Source organism: Micromesistius poutassou (assembly GCF_964030765.1).
Source record: "Micromesistius poutassou genome assembly, chromosome: 16".
Classification (NCBI taxonomy): domain Eukaryota; kingdom Metazoa; phylum Chordata; class Actinopteri; order Gadiformes; family Gadidae; genus Micromesistius; species Micromesistius poutassou.
In genome coordinates, this window is record NC_140286.1 from 13,356,325 (window position 1) to 13,369,645 (window position 13,321).

Here is a 13,321-nt window from a genome sequence, read left to right on the forward strand (position 1 = left end):
AGGGAACCTCTTGGAGGTGTCTCTGCCTCTGCCTGCCCCCCCCCCACCCCCGGGGGGCTGGGAGGGGGGGGGGGGGATGGAAGCATGGAACCACACGTCCAACCGGAGGGACTGGGGGAAGACAAAAGATGGGACACATTCAGATTGAAGGACAATTTAGACCAGAACATCCAGGGAGCTTCAAGTTAAGGATGGTGATTGTTTTTATAGCTTGAGGTTCTGTTAAGACTCTACCTTTTTGAAGGCTTTTTAGTAGGTTTCTTTTGTTTTCAAAAGTCAAAACGAGGGTGAAGACTTCTGTATGATTGCAAATAAGGGAAAGGTTTGGGATCGCGTATGGCTTTTGTGTTTCTGTGGACTCATGTAGTAATGCACTGACTTGTTTTATATTAAAAAATATATTAAAAGGGGAACTTAGAATGCATGGAATTGTTGAATGAACATTTGGCGGCGGTTTGAAATTGAGGTACGGACAAATGGTCGCTCCGAACATGGAATGTGGTTCATTGTTGGCCTTTTGAGAAGTCTGTTCAAATGACACAAATTTTTATATTTGTTTTTATAACTTTCTGTTCTTATTTATAAATGCCTAAAATAAACTGAATTGAAATCGATAATGACCGTGTGTTAAGATGATTCAAGTGATTTTGAAACCAAACATTTCCAGTCAGTCAGACGGCATACCACGAAGTAAAGCTCAAACCTAAGCCACCTGCTAATGCACCCATTTTGATAATAACAAACACCATTACTTGGCCTGCTGATGGAGGTCAATGTAATGCCAGTATGAATTGATCAATAACTTCTGTAGTGTTATTAGTATTAGTTTCTCACATAAATACAAAGTGAAGAAATGTTGAAAGGCCGGGCTGAGAATCATCGATATCTGTAAAATAGAACTACTGCATCTTCAATTTCAGTGGCTACCTATAAACAGCTGTGTTCTACCATTGAATGCGGTTTGCGTGGCGATCTAGTCAGTACCAGCATTAAACATGCAGCCTTCCACAGAACACAACTCTGAGCACATTATCTGATTATATTTATTTTCAGCGTACACCATTTTACAATATCATAAACCAATCAAACAAAATGATTCATGGAGAGTGAAATAAACATCACCTACTTGGATGCATTGTCATGAAATCAATACAAGACAATGTTATAAAAAATAAAAGCACTTTGAAACCCTGTAAACGCTGCGTGTCGTCTGAGCAGCCATGTTTGTTTTTTAAAAACTATATGGCGTCCACCGATGAGACACACACACACACACACCAACGGGACATGGTACGATGCCCCATCTATTCACAGTCAGAATTTGAAAGTATGCCATTCTCTTGAAGCTTCAATTTGGATAAAATTAGGAGGAACGCAATGTCCTCTACCCTTCTTAAAATAAATATAAGACCCACCGCTACAGCGGTGTCAGCCGCTGACCCCGTCTGTGGGCCTATATCATAGATTGCACTGTGACGTCCGTCCAGACAGCTTTGTCCTCTTTTTTCTTTTTAGTCTGCAGTAACTCGTTGAGTCCGTGTTCATGGACCTCATGTCATGCTTAGAGAGCCGTTAGTGATCTGGTCTTTACAAGACAGCCGGCCGGCTCGCCGCGCCGGACGCGCTCAACGTTACAATACGCTCTCGGTCAGAAATGCAAAACAAAATGAGTTTGCATGTATGCGCGTGTGAAAGAGTAAAAGGGATGAGTGAGATAGTGCAGCCTTGCACTGTGGGTTCCGGTGGTCAGTCAGCTGCTGGTGGTTCCCGCCTCTGCTCGTTCCTCTCGTCTTCCCTTCTCCTGAAAAACCAAAACAAAGGACAGGGATCAAAACCACTCAACGATGCACTTATACAGAATATTAAGAGGCAGCAATTCTAATTTCCATTTAGCAGACGCTGTTCTCTGTAGGTCTTCAATTAGCGACTTACAATATGTACATTTGTCAGAAGAAATAAATAATATATCGCTGTCGGTACAGTAAGGATGTTCATAGAGCCAAGTGCCAAGCACTAACAATACCTAGGTTAACCTATTCGCCGTATACACCAAAGATATCTAGGATAAGAGGCTACACCATGCTAAGTACAATTTTTAAAGGGCAATTCGGGTATTTTGAACATTGAGCCCCATTTCTGGTTTGTCTAGGATGAAAAACACCGAAATTTTGACTATTGGCCCTGTCTCAGGTTTTTCTGTTGGAAGACTTATTGCTTGTTGACCGGAAACAGAAAAGAGGGCTGGTTGTAGTCTTTTCGCTCGGTTCTTGCGCAACTGTTGAGACGGAGAACCGAGCGAAAAGACTACAACCAAACATTAACAGCCCCCGTTCCGTTTCCGGCCAACAAGCAATGAGTCTTCCAACAGAAATCAATGGGATTTACAAATGGGATAAATGTGCAATAAAACTAACCACTCTACCACTAACCACTCGGTGAGTTGCACATTTCTGAAAACGAACGTTTAGGGTTGTTTTAAGGACATGTTTGATTACCCGTAGCCAGCCATTCTGAAGCAGGCAGGGGTGATTCTAAATGAGCCAAATACCCGAGACAGGACCAATAGTCACAATTTGTGTCAACCACTCTATTTCATCCTAGACAAACCAGAAAGTGTGCTCAATGTTCAAAATACCGGAATTGTCCTTTAAGTGCCATGACCAATGACATCAATGACATCATTCAGATCTCAGGCATCTAAATAGTTTTCCAAATAAAACAGAATAACTGCAAGAAAACTTGGTGAACGTGGTGGAGGGCGTAGTCCTTTTCCTCTCCATAGATATTCCATGAGGTCATGAAGGTTCTACAACATGAAGCAGGCCACGTCTAGCTCGCTCCTTTGTCCATATGACTCAAGGGCTGATTATGGTTCCACGTCGACGCGACGCAACAGCCACGCAGACGCTGCGGCGCAGTCGTGAACCCGCTTTGGTTCTGCGTCGGGTTTTAGTGAGCGGACCAATCACAGCCCTGGCTGCTGCGTGGCCTCGACGCAAGCTTGACATTTTTGGGTGGTGCGCGGAGGACGTATAACGGACGTAACGCGCAAGGACGTAACGGGTCCGTAGACCCCCTCGCGTTGGCGTCGACGTGCAACCATAACCAGCCCTGAAGTGTTCAGTCCTGGAGGGCTTCCTGGTAGCCGCACGCTGTGTGAGGGCGTGGCCGGGCCGCACCTGTTGGATGCGGCCGTGCTTGGGCGTGTCCGGGCGGGCGGCGGCGCAGATCTCACAGCCGGGCCGGGAGGGCTTGTTGATGAAAGTGCACGAGGGGCACGCCCACTCCATCTGAGAAGACAGGGACGTTCACGTCTACATTAAGGGCGTTCAGCAGACACTTTGATCCAAAGAGACTTACAATAAGTATATTTGTCATAAGAAAGAGAAACAACAATATATCACTGTCTGTACAGTAAGGATGTTCATAGAACCAAGTACTAACAATCGCTAGGTTAAACCTATTCCCCGTATACAACAAAGATAACTAGGACAAGAGATACAGTACAGTATTTGTTATTTTATATATATATATATATATATATATAATTTATAACTTTTTCATTTTCATGCTTTATTCATGATACAGTGAGTCTCACTCACTGCATCATGAATAAAGCATAAAAATAAAAAATGAATAAATTAAATATAGCCTATATATTCTGTCTCCCATAGGGGAGGACATGCACCAAGGGATGAGGGGCAGGAGTCAAACCCGGGGCCCCATGTACACTACCTTAACACCCCATGCATCATTATGATGTTGTTTATGACCCACAGAGAGGCAGCGGGGGGGTGTACCTGTGTCTTGGTGGTCCTGCTGGGTTTGTCCGTCAGCTGGAGGGTCTCCAGGTTCAGGGCCTCCTTGATCTCCGTGGGACGCTCCCCTCCTCCGGGCGTCGCCCCTAAACCAGGACCAGGAGGACTGGTCAGTACACTCCTGAACCAGGACCCGGAGGACTGGTCAGTACACTCCTGAACCAGGACCCGGAGGACTGGTCAGTACACTCCTGAACCAGGACCAGGAGGACTGGTCAGTACACTCCTGAACCAGGACCCGGAGGACTGGTCAGTACACTCCTGAACCAGGACCCGGAGGACTGGTCAGTACACTCCTGAACCAGGACCCGGAGGACTGGTCAGTACACTCCTGGACCAGGACCCGGAGGACTGGTCAGTACACTCCTGAACCAGGACCAGGACTCGTTATTCAGTCACACTCCGAGGCAGGGAGCTTCTGCTCTATGAAGCATGGCCACAGGTAGTAAATAGTAATATCCTATCAGCTTTTAGAGAATCATAATAATAATAATAATAGTTAAATCCTTAGGCTTGGTTCCTCAACAGTCACATAGCAGCAACAATACAAGATAACGTAAATAAAGAGGAGTAAAAATAGAACTATGTAAAACTAGGCAGATAGATCATAATAATAAGTAATAATGATTAGGTGTAGTAAAGTGTAAGTGTAAAGTAAAGTGTTCAAGTGGTAGTGGTACCAGCCACGGTGAATTCTTTAGTGCAAAGACGCTGGGCAAATTACAGAAAAGTATGTAGTTAAACAGCCTGTTGCTGTAGTGTGCGTGGGGTCAGTTTGTATACCGTGTAAATGGTCCTCATTTATATAGCGATTTTATCTAAAGCACTTTACAGTGTTGACTGACTGATTCACCCATTCATGCACACATTCATACACAGCTCATCAGGAGCAGTTAGGGTGAGGGCGTCTCGCTCAGGGACACCACGACAAGAGCCGGGGATCGAACCAGCAACCTTGCGGCTACCGGCCAACCCGCTCTACCTCCTGAGCTAATGCCGCCCCCGCAAAACCCCAGTGTGTACACGGTCCGTCTGCTGTGGTGTGGTGTGGCGTGGGCTCGGTGTCCCCGCGCGCCTCACCCTGGCTGCTGTGCGTGAGCTTGGAGGGCAGCGTGCTGTAGCCCCTCCAGTCGTGCGGGGGGGCGGGGCCCGGCGGCGGGGGCGGGCCCAGCAGGGCGGCGCTGTCCTGGTCCTGCTGCAGCGTCTGCCGCGTGGTGCGCGCCTGCCGCGCCGACACCAGGTAGAGGTAGGCCGTGTCGCCGTCCTTCTGCACGCCGTACGAGGCCAGCGTCCGCGGCTCGGTGCACAGGCACTGGCCGATCACCCAGCGCTGCACGCGGGGGTGGAAGCCGTACTCCACGAACACCTGGGGGTCAAACAGAGAGACGTGTGGTGGGTCACAGTCATGCAAGCAATGACACAATGCGGAAAATTATTCATGAGTATTATTAACACTAAAGACTGTATAATTAGTGCTATTGATCTTAGGATATGATTGATTGCATTGAGTATGATTTTTTTTTTGGATGGAAGGTATACACCACTATATGACAATTATAGTGTGATGGCACAGATGTCATGATAATTAATGTTACAGTAGCCTTATACGTTTGTTATGCACTATTCACCAAAGTAGTAGTACAAAGGTCATAGTGAAAGTATGTTTTTTCTTGCCCTCTTGGGGGCTAGGGTCAGGGGGGTGTCATAAATATATGGCCTGTTAATCCCTTTGAGACCGTACCGGTGATTAATGGCTATACAAATGAAATGTAATATAATTGAATTAATAGTAAACTCAATAGTAAACAAAAGACAAAAGGTTGTGAAATGCATGGATGGGACTGTTCTGAGTCCAGTACTGAGTCCACTGATGAATTTGGATTTTTATGCTTTTCCACAATAAGGGCTTGGGTGGCACTTTAAGTTTAAGGTGACATATTATACCACCAGGTGTGAGTGTGATTAGCCATTACAAGCCGTTTTGAAAATCTTCCGCTTCTGACATCACGAGTGGGCGTGTCCACCTAGATGTGTGCTGGATAGACCAGTCTACCAGCCTACACAGCGGACTGTAGCAAACGTTGCTCATCTATCTGTCACACATCTAGGGGGACACGCCCACTTGTGATGTCAGAAGAATCCGATTAAAAAAAAAAAAAACGGCTTGTAACGGCTAATCACACTCACACTTGGTGGTACAACATGTCACATTTAAAGTGCAAATAATCATAAAGGAAGAAGAAATACAGCGCGGTACTTTGATGGCTTTGATGAAAAGCGTGGTTTGCCTCCTAACCTGCTGTTTCAGCGCAGCCACCGTCATGTGGGGGAGCACTTTGACCGTGACACAGCAGGACGACGTCATGTCCTCTACGGCCACAGACAGACTGCGGGACAGAAGGCAGTGCATTTGGTTATCCCCGTTCACCTTTGAGTCTGTCCATTCTGCACCCTAACCATCCCTTTAAGGAGGGGTCCCGCTGACATTTACATTCATTTAACATTTAGGGCGTTTAGCAGATGCTTTTATCCCAAGCGACTTATAACAAGTACATTTGTCAGAAGAAAGAGAAACAACAATATACCGCTGTCGGTACAGTAAGGATGTTCATAGAACCAACTGCCAAGCACTTAAAATGGCAGGTCAACCCATTCCCCGTATACAACAGAGATAGCTAGGATGAGACGCTACACCATGCCAAGTACTATCTTTAAGGGCCACTTTTCTGTGTTCCTTGTCCAGATTTATTTTGGTTAGAATGCTTCAAGGTTAGAGACATCTTATCTTAACCAAAGATGAGAGGGTGTCGTATCAGGCTGTGACTGAAGGCTAAACAATTCAACCGGACTTGACCGTTCAATACAATGTTTTCAGCGTTCTATCAACACCGGCCTACAACTCTGTGGGCCCCTGACCTGATCTCTCCGTTGGCGTAGCTCTTCTCAGAGAGGTGGATGGACAGGGAGGCTTTCTGGCGGGCCAGAGAGGAGGCGTGCTGGGAGGCCGACTGCGTGTCCCCCGCTTCGATGGCCCTGGTGAGCTCCAGGCAAAGCTCCTCTGAGGAACGGAATAACAAGCAACGCAGTGCGTCAGCGCACGATGAAAAACAAAGGGTGGACTCAAATGAAGCTGTGATATTCTTCTTCTTCTTCTTCTCACCGGTGAGCGGCAACGAAGCAGAGCTCCACTGCTCGATGGCGGCGGCCGTGTGGAGCCGGCGGTCGTCAAGTTCGTGTGCGGTGATGTTGGCAACTGACCGGTAAAAAGGAAAGAGGGAAGTGCGTCAGCTACAGTCAGTGACACCTGACTAAGGAGGTTAATCGATGGGGATAAACGCTGTACCTAATCCTTTAAAAAGTATTGTTGTAGAGTAAAGAGTAAAACGCAAGAACTACTGTGAACTATACGATGTGTTTCCAGAAGATAGAACAAGGCTGCTTACTTATATCCTTGCATCCTTACCTCCCATTGACCAGTGACCAGACAATAGTCGAGGGACATATAGTGAATGATTGCTATCTGTGTCAAACATGTTTACCTAACCAACTGTATCGCAATTCATTCAAGCATCGTCACAACGGGGGACACTTGATGCATGAGATTAGGATGATGAGGATGATGATGATGATTTCAGACCTCTGTGTGCCTCTCTCAGAGATGACATCACCACCGTGGCCCACTCCTCCGCCTCGCGGTCGCAGCGGAAGTTGAAGCGGATGCAGTCGTGGGGCGGCGTGGCCAGGCGCATCTCGTGACTGCGAGGCGCCTTCACCTCGTACTGCACGGAGCGAAGGTCGAACTCTGTGATGAACTGAGACAAGAGACACAACGACAACGCCAAGGCCATGTGCGCATGTCAACCTTGGTGTAAAGAAGTCATACACAAAACAACTTCAAACATACATTAAGCAATGACTACAATCAGGTGTAATAGTCATGTAAGCAATCACGGAATTGATAAGAGTATCCAGATAATTCAGATAATTCAAAACACTATCATTAACTAAAAGACAAAGTATAATGAGTGCTATTGATCTTTGCAATGAGGATATGATTGATTGTGTATGTTTTTTTTTGGTATGGAAGGTATTCGATTAATATGAAAATTATAGTGTGATGGCACAGATGTCATGATAATTAATGTTACAGTAGCCTTATACGTTTGTTATTGCACTATTCACCAAAGTAGTAGTACAAATGTCATAGTGTAAGTATATTTTTTCTTGCCCACTGGGGAGCTAGTCTCAGGGGGGTTGTGTCATAAACACACGGCCTGCCCTTTGGGACCGTACCTGTGATCAAGGGCTATACAAATAAAATCGAATTGAATAATAGGAAACTCACCACACTGCGGTTGCCGCTTGTGTCTCGCAGCGCCAGCCTAAACTCCCCTGCCCGACTGGGGTCCATGCTGAGCTGCAGGCGGAGGGCTTCGTTCCCTGCTCCGGGCAGGCAGAGGGGTCTTATCCCGGAATGGCACACAGACACCCGGACTGACATCAGTACGGTGTTGCAGGACGCCAGAGAGGGCCCCCCGCCGTGCAGAGCTTGAGACGAGGCGGGCACGGGAGACGCAGCCCAGCCGCCCGAGCTCAGGGCCATCTCGATGAGGACAGGTTGTGTGTTGATAAAGGGACGATATACAAAGATACACCACGTACACCGATGCGTGTGGCTCTTTATATGATGGACCTTTGTGCGGAGGAATAGTGGTCCATTGCGGACGGGTTGTGGTTGTCTCCCTTTGAGACACAAACCATCGCGACCTGGTGAACGCGGAGCGGAATAAATCAAAACAGGAAGAACTCCTCGTCCGTCTTTTATTTATCTCCGATGTGGCACACGCGTTACCAAAACGCAAATGCATGTACATATTTTTCTGGACTACGTTTTAATGTGCCTATAATAATGATTCATATAATATTGTAAGATATTGATGTATTCAAAAATATTTTATTTTATTTATTTTGGAAAAAAAAATATAGGCCTATATGCTGTTTATTCCAAGTGTATTCTTGCTCCGCGTACATGACTACGAATAGTCAAATCTCCTATCCTTTATGCCTCCTTTCCTTAACCTCTGTGGAAAACGTCATCGGGTCAAGGAGAGATGAAAAGGTGCTTCCTTTCGAACATTGTTTAAAATGAATTCGACTCCACTTTCCTAACCGACGTCATTGCGCGACGGCGGGTATTGCTGACCTCTAGCGTCTCTAGCGTGAAACTCCAATTTTCCGAAGATTGACTACAACAAGCGCTCTTTTGATCCATGCGTTCTTCTCATATTGATTTAAATCTGGTTATCGCCAACAGTGAGAATCACTTAGGTCGGATTTGGCCAACGGGAATATTTGAGTCCACTTGAATCCAAATTCATATGTGGGAAAAAAAAAAATAGAGGCTCAACTTATGTTGATGTTAAAATGAACTGCCCCCTAGTCTTTCTTAAATGTGAAGTCAGCATTTTTATTTTCTTATGGTGTATATTGTGTGCTTTCTAACCAGCAATAAATTAATTCATTTCGATTCAAATAATGTGTTTCTGGAATTGATATCCATTATTATCAATTGTATTTTCTTCTCTTTTCTTCTGCTTTACCGCGTCTCTCATGCGTCTTCGCGTAGATGTTTATTTTGTTGTTTATTTATTGCCGCCGTAAAGGATTATGGGATACAAATATCTCCTTTCCTTTCGTAAAGGTTGGTCAAGAGTAACCTATGCAAAACGAGGGTTAAAGGATGCATCAAGGTTCCTTTCCTAAGCATTTTCCCCAGCATCACCTTCGTTTCGATCGTTGGCAAACCTACAAATCCACGTTTTGATTTATTTATTTATATTTTTGTATTTTTACACGCCACTGCACATGCTCCCAGACTGAGGCGTGCAGCCTGTGCACATTGATTACTGAATGTGCAACAGGTGTGCTACGAATAGTATTCTTTGCATAGGAAATTTCCTTTCCTACCCTTGTATCCAAATCATTTGAATCAATCACATTTTAATCTGTCAGGAGGCATAGCAGATATTTGTTCATGTGTTTACTGAATAATTGGAACCAGTATTGACACTTGGGCCTTTTCTTCCATATCTATGAATCTATATTTATCTATCCTCCGATTCGATTTTTATCCACCATTTCACTGATAAGGGGCATTCTAATATCTCTCTCTTTTTGAATCATCAGACTACACAGATATTACATAAAGTCTCTTTTAAAGCTCTGGAAAATTAACAAATGTATTATAATGCAGAATGCGTCATCTGTAGGCATTTGACTCTGACTCTCTCTCTCTCTCTCTCTCTCTCTCTCTCTCTCTCTCTCTCTCTCTCTCTCTCTCTCTCTCTCTCTCTCTCTCTCTCTCTCTCTCTCTCTCTCTCTCTCTCTCTCTCTCTCTCTCTCTCTCTCTCTCTCTCTCTCTCTCTCTCTCTCTCTCTCTCTCTCTCTCTCTCTCTCTCTCTCTCTCTCTCTCTCTCTCTCTCTCTCTCATATCTGACAGCCTTTACCAGAGGAGGTCAGATGTGACAGGAGTCATGGAGAACACACGCAGCCGGTTCCTGTTCCTCTTCCTTCTCTCTCTCTCCACCCGCCCGCCACCGCCTGTTGAGGCCTCCATAGACCGCCTCAGATTTGTCCATAGACATCGGACCTCAATCAAGTGGAATGCCGCCAATAAGTACTGCAGTTCTCACTATGGTGGAAACAGCACGTTAGCCAACGCAGGGAATGCTCTTGAACTGTCATCTTTCTCAGAGATTTGTGGGGGTTCAAATTTGAGATGCTGGGTCGGACTCCGTATTCGACAGGGCGATGTGTGGAGGTGGGTTAATGGTCAGAGGAACTCCCTGCTTGACATGCCCTGGCATGATGGGCGCCCGGCTGGCTTGGAGTGCGTTAACGTATTTCAGGGCAAGCTGTTCGACACCCATTGTGATAGACATTTTTTCTTTCTTTGTGAGCATAACCTGGTATTGGAGGAGGAGAAGACATGGGAGGAAGCTCTCCACCACTGCAGGGCTCTTGAACCGGACGCATCGGATCTCCTCAGCTTCCACGACGAGGAGGAATTATCCCACGCCCAGGACGAGATGGCCCGGGCCCAGACGGAGGAGGTGTGGATCAGTCTGCGCTGGCTGGCGGGCCGCTGGCTGTGGATGGACCGGACCGCTGGTGGCGTTATTTCCTTGCCCGAGTGTCCCGCCAACGGGAACCACTGTGGGACTCTGTCTGGGGGAGGCCAGCAGGCAAGGAGCTGTGTGGAGAAGAGGAGATTCTTCTGTCGGAAATTACCCCCAGTTTGATCCTGGCGACCTCAACTGATTTCTAAATTACTTTAGTGATTCAACAACATTGCTGAACATGTTGAAAGGTTTTGTGCTCATAGATTGTAGGACGATCTTAAACATCCTCAAGGCTAAGCTAGTAGGTCATCATTACAAATTGTCTTTGTGTCATTGTTGTATGCTGTTGTTAGGGTTATTCAATTATATTCAAAAGTATGATTAACAGTATGTATAGGATGATAACATGATTAGATTATAGTCAAGTAAAAATACTAATCCACATGTATGCATAGGATATAAAGCTGTATATATATATATATATATATATATATATATATATATATATATATATATATAAAGATGATAAGATTACATTCTCAATGTAAAGATAGTAAGTAAAATGTATGTATGTGATATATTGTAAAGAAATAAAGTAAAAGTGGTGTTATCTAGAACTGTTGTAAGTGACACTTCTATTTTTTCTGATATTGAATGTGAAACGCAAACTATAACATCTGGATGGTCTCATGAGGCATCAACCATACATCCATGAAGCCAACTAGGAATCTAGGAATTTGCCCCGACCGCCAAAGGAGCTGTAGGTAAGATTTAAGGGATATTATTTGAGTGGCATTTGTTAAAAAAGGCATTGCCATCCCTCAGAATTGAATGCGTTGAGAAAATATCAGTTTTGAGTTGACTGTGCCTGCTTCTGTGTGGGCCCACTTAGATTTTTTACGGCTCCTTTCAGACCATCAGGGTATCCCTCCTCTGATTGGTTCGTGGACTCCTTCTTGCCTGTTGATCACAAGTAAGCAATGCAATAATAATGTTAGTTATATATATATATATATGCTCTAAAATGTACGTTGATTGTGATACTGACTAAACCTTTCTTCATTACGTGTAAATCGAATTGTTAACGCAAGCTTCCTCTTTTCCTGAGTCTCCTCTAGCTATAGCTAGACAACGTTATCATTTGTGCACGCTGCTGTCCGTTGATTCTGATTTTTATATTTTTGATGGATTCATAAAGAAATCCGAAATGCAGGTCCTCTACCACTCACCAGGGGTTGCGGCCGCAACCTCCGCAACCTTACTTTGCAAGCTTTACATAGAGTAGTTAATTAAAGGCGACATATTATGATGTTTTTCCAAAAAGTCAACATAGTATATGAGTTCCAGAAAACATGTTTTTGAAGCTGTTTGCTGGAAATAGCTTTTAGGAAGAAAATTCTCGCCTACCGCTATTTATTCTCTTCTGTTTCAGTTCCTTCAGAATGTGCTGTTTCTGGTGTCTGTAGCTTTAATGAAAATGAGCTGCTGCCCATTGCATACAAATGAGCTGTCAGAGTGAACCGCAGCGGAGAAGTGATTGTTGCCGTTTGCGGACTGCCGGAGCTCTATATCTATATAATATAATAGAATAGAATATCACAGCCAAAAGCTATGTGCGCCACACACACACACACACACACACACACACACACACACACACACACACACACACACACACACACACACACACACACACACACACACACACACACACCTCCAACCAATTTATTATATTTTATTTTGAAAGTCCACAGCGGAAGTTTGTGTTTACGTTAATGCTGGACAATATGCAAATTGCTCAGAAGCAATCGATCTTACGCTGTGGTAAGTTGCTGCTGTCCGCTTGGATATAAATTCAGTTATAAATGCAAACCAGGCATAATAAGATGTTTAAAGTCGATCAGAATTTAATTTGTTACATGCTTGTCAAACTTAATGCTTGTAAAACCCTTCGTTTTATTGGTTTGTGAAGAAGTAATTGCGTAATGTGTGGAGTCCTTAGCACGAGGTGTAGGCCTACGTGACCTGTGGTGGGGCTCCTCTTTACAGTTCGAGCGGGAACAGACTACGGCTCGCTATTATGTGCACACTGGTTGTGTGTTTGTCCCATGTTACAGGTATGTTTATTCTGTGCTCTTGAAAATACAATATTGTTTTGTGTTATGTGTTTTTTGTTTTAGTTAAAATACCACTATACGATCACGTTATGCTGAGCGATATGTAAATTGCTCAGAAGCAATCGATCTTAGGCTGTGTTCGAGCGGGAACAGACTACGGCTTGCTATTTATATGTGCACACTGGTCAGGTGGAGTGTGTGTGTGTGTGATATATATATATATATATATATATATATATATACATACTAGATATCATAGATATAT

General features: G+C 44.7%; 2 protein-coding genes across 2 annotated transcripts; one reads left to right on the plus strand and one right to left on the minus strand.

The window, feature by feature from the left end:
• Positions 1–23: 23 nt before the first annotated feature.
• Positions 24–8,589, minus strand: LOC311360816 (ranBP-type and C3HC4-type zinc finger-containing protein 1-like). Its single transcript, XM_084480911.1, has 9 exons — positions 8,164–8,589; positions 7,456–7,630; positions 6,979–7,071; positions 6,735–6,876; positions 6,115–6,205; positions 4,899–5,184; positions 3,801–3,904; positions 3,180–3,290; positions 24–1,801 (listed from the first exon to the last, which is right to left on the minus strand). Exons 1-9 carry the CDS (start codon positions 8,419–8,421, stop codon positions 1,751–1,753), a joined length of 1,311 nt encoding a protein of 436 aa, XP_084337037.1. The 5' UTR covers positions 8,422–8,589; the 3' UTR covers positions 24–1,750.
• Positions 8,590–10,351: 1,762 nt separating this feature from the next.
• LOC311361163 (uncharacterized protein) lies at positions 10,352–11,119 on the plus strand (the record flags this gene model as incomplete). The annotated part of the gene is made up of 1 exon (XM_084481374.1): positions 10,352–11,119. One exon carries the CDS (start codon positions 10,352–10,354, stop codon positions 11,117–11,119), a length of 768 nt encoding a protein of 255 aa, XP_084337500.1.
• Positions 11,120–13,321: the final 2,202 nt, after the last annotated feature.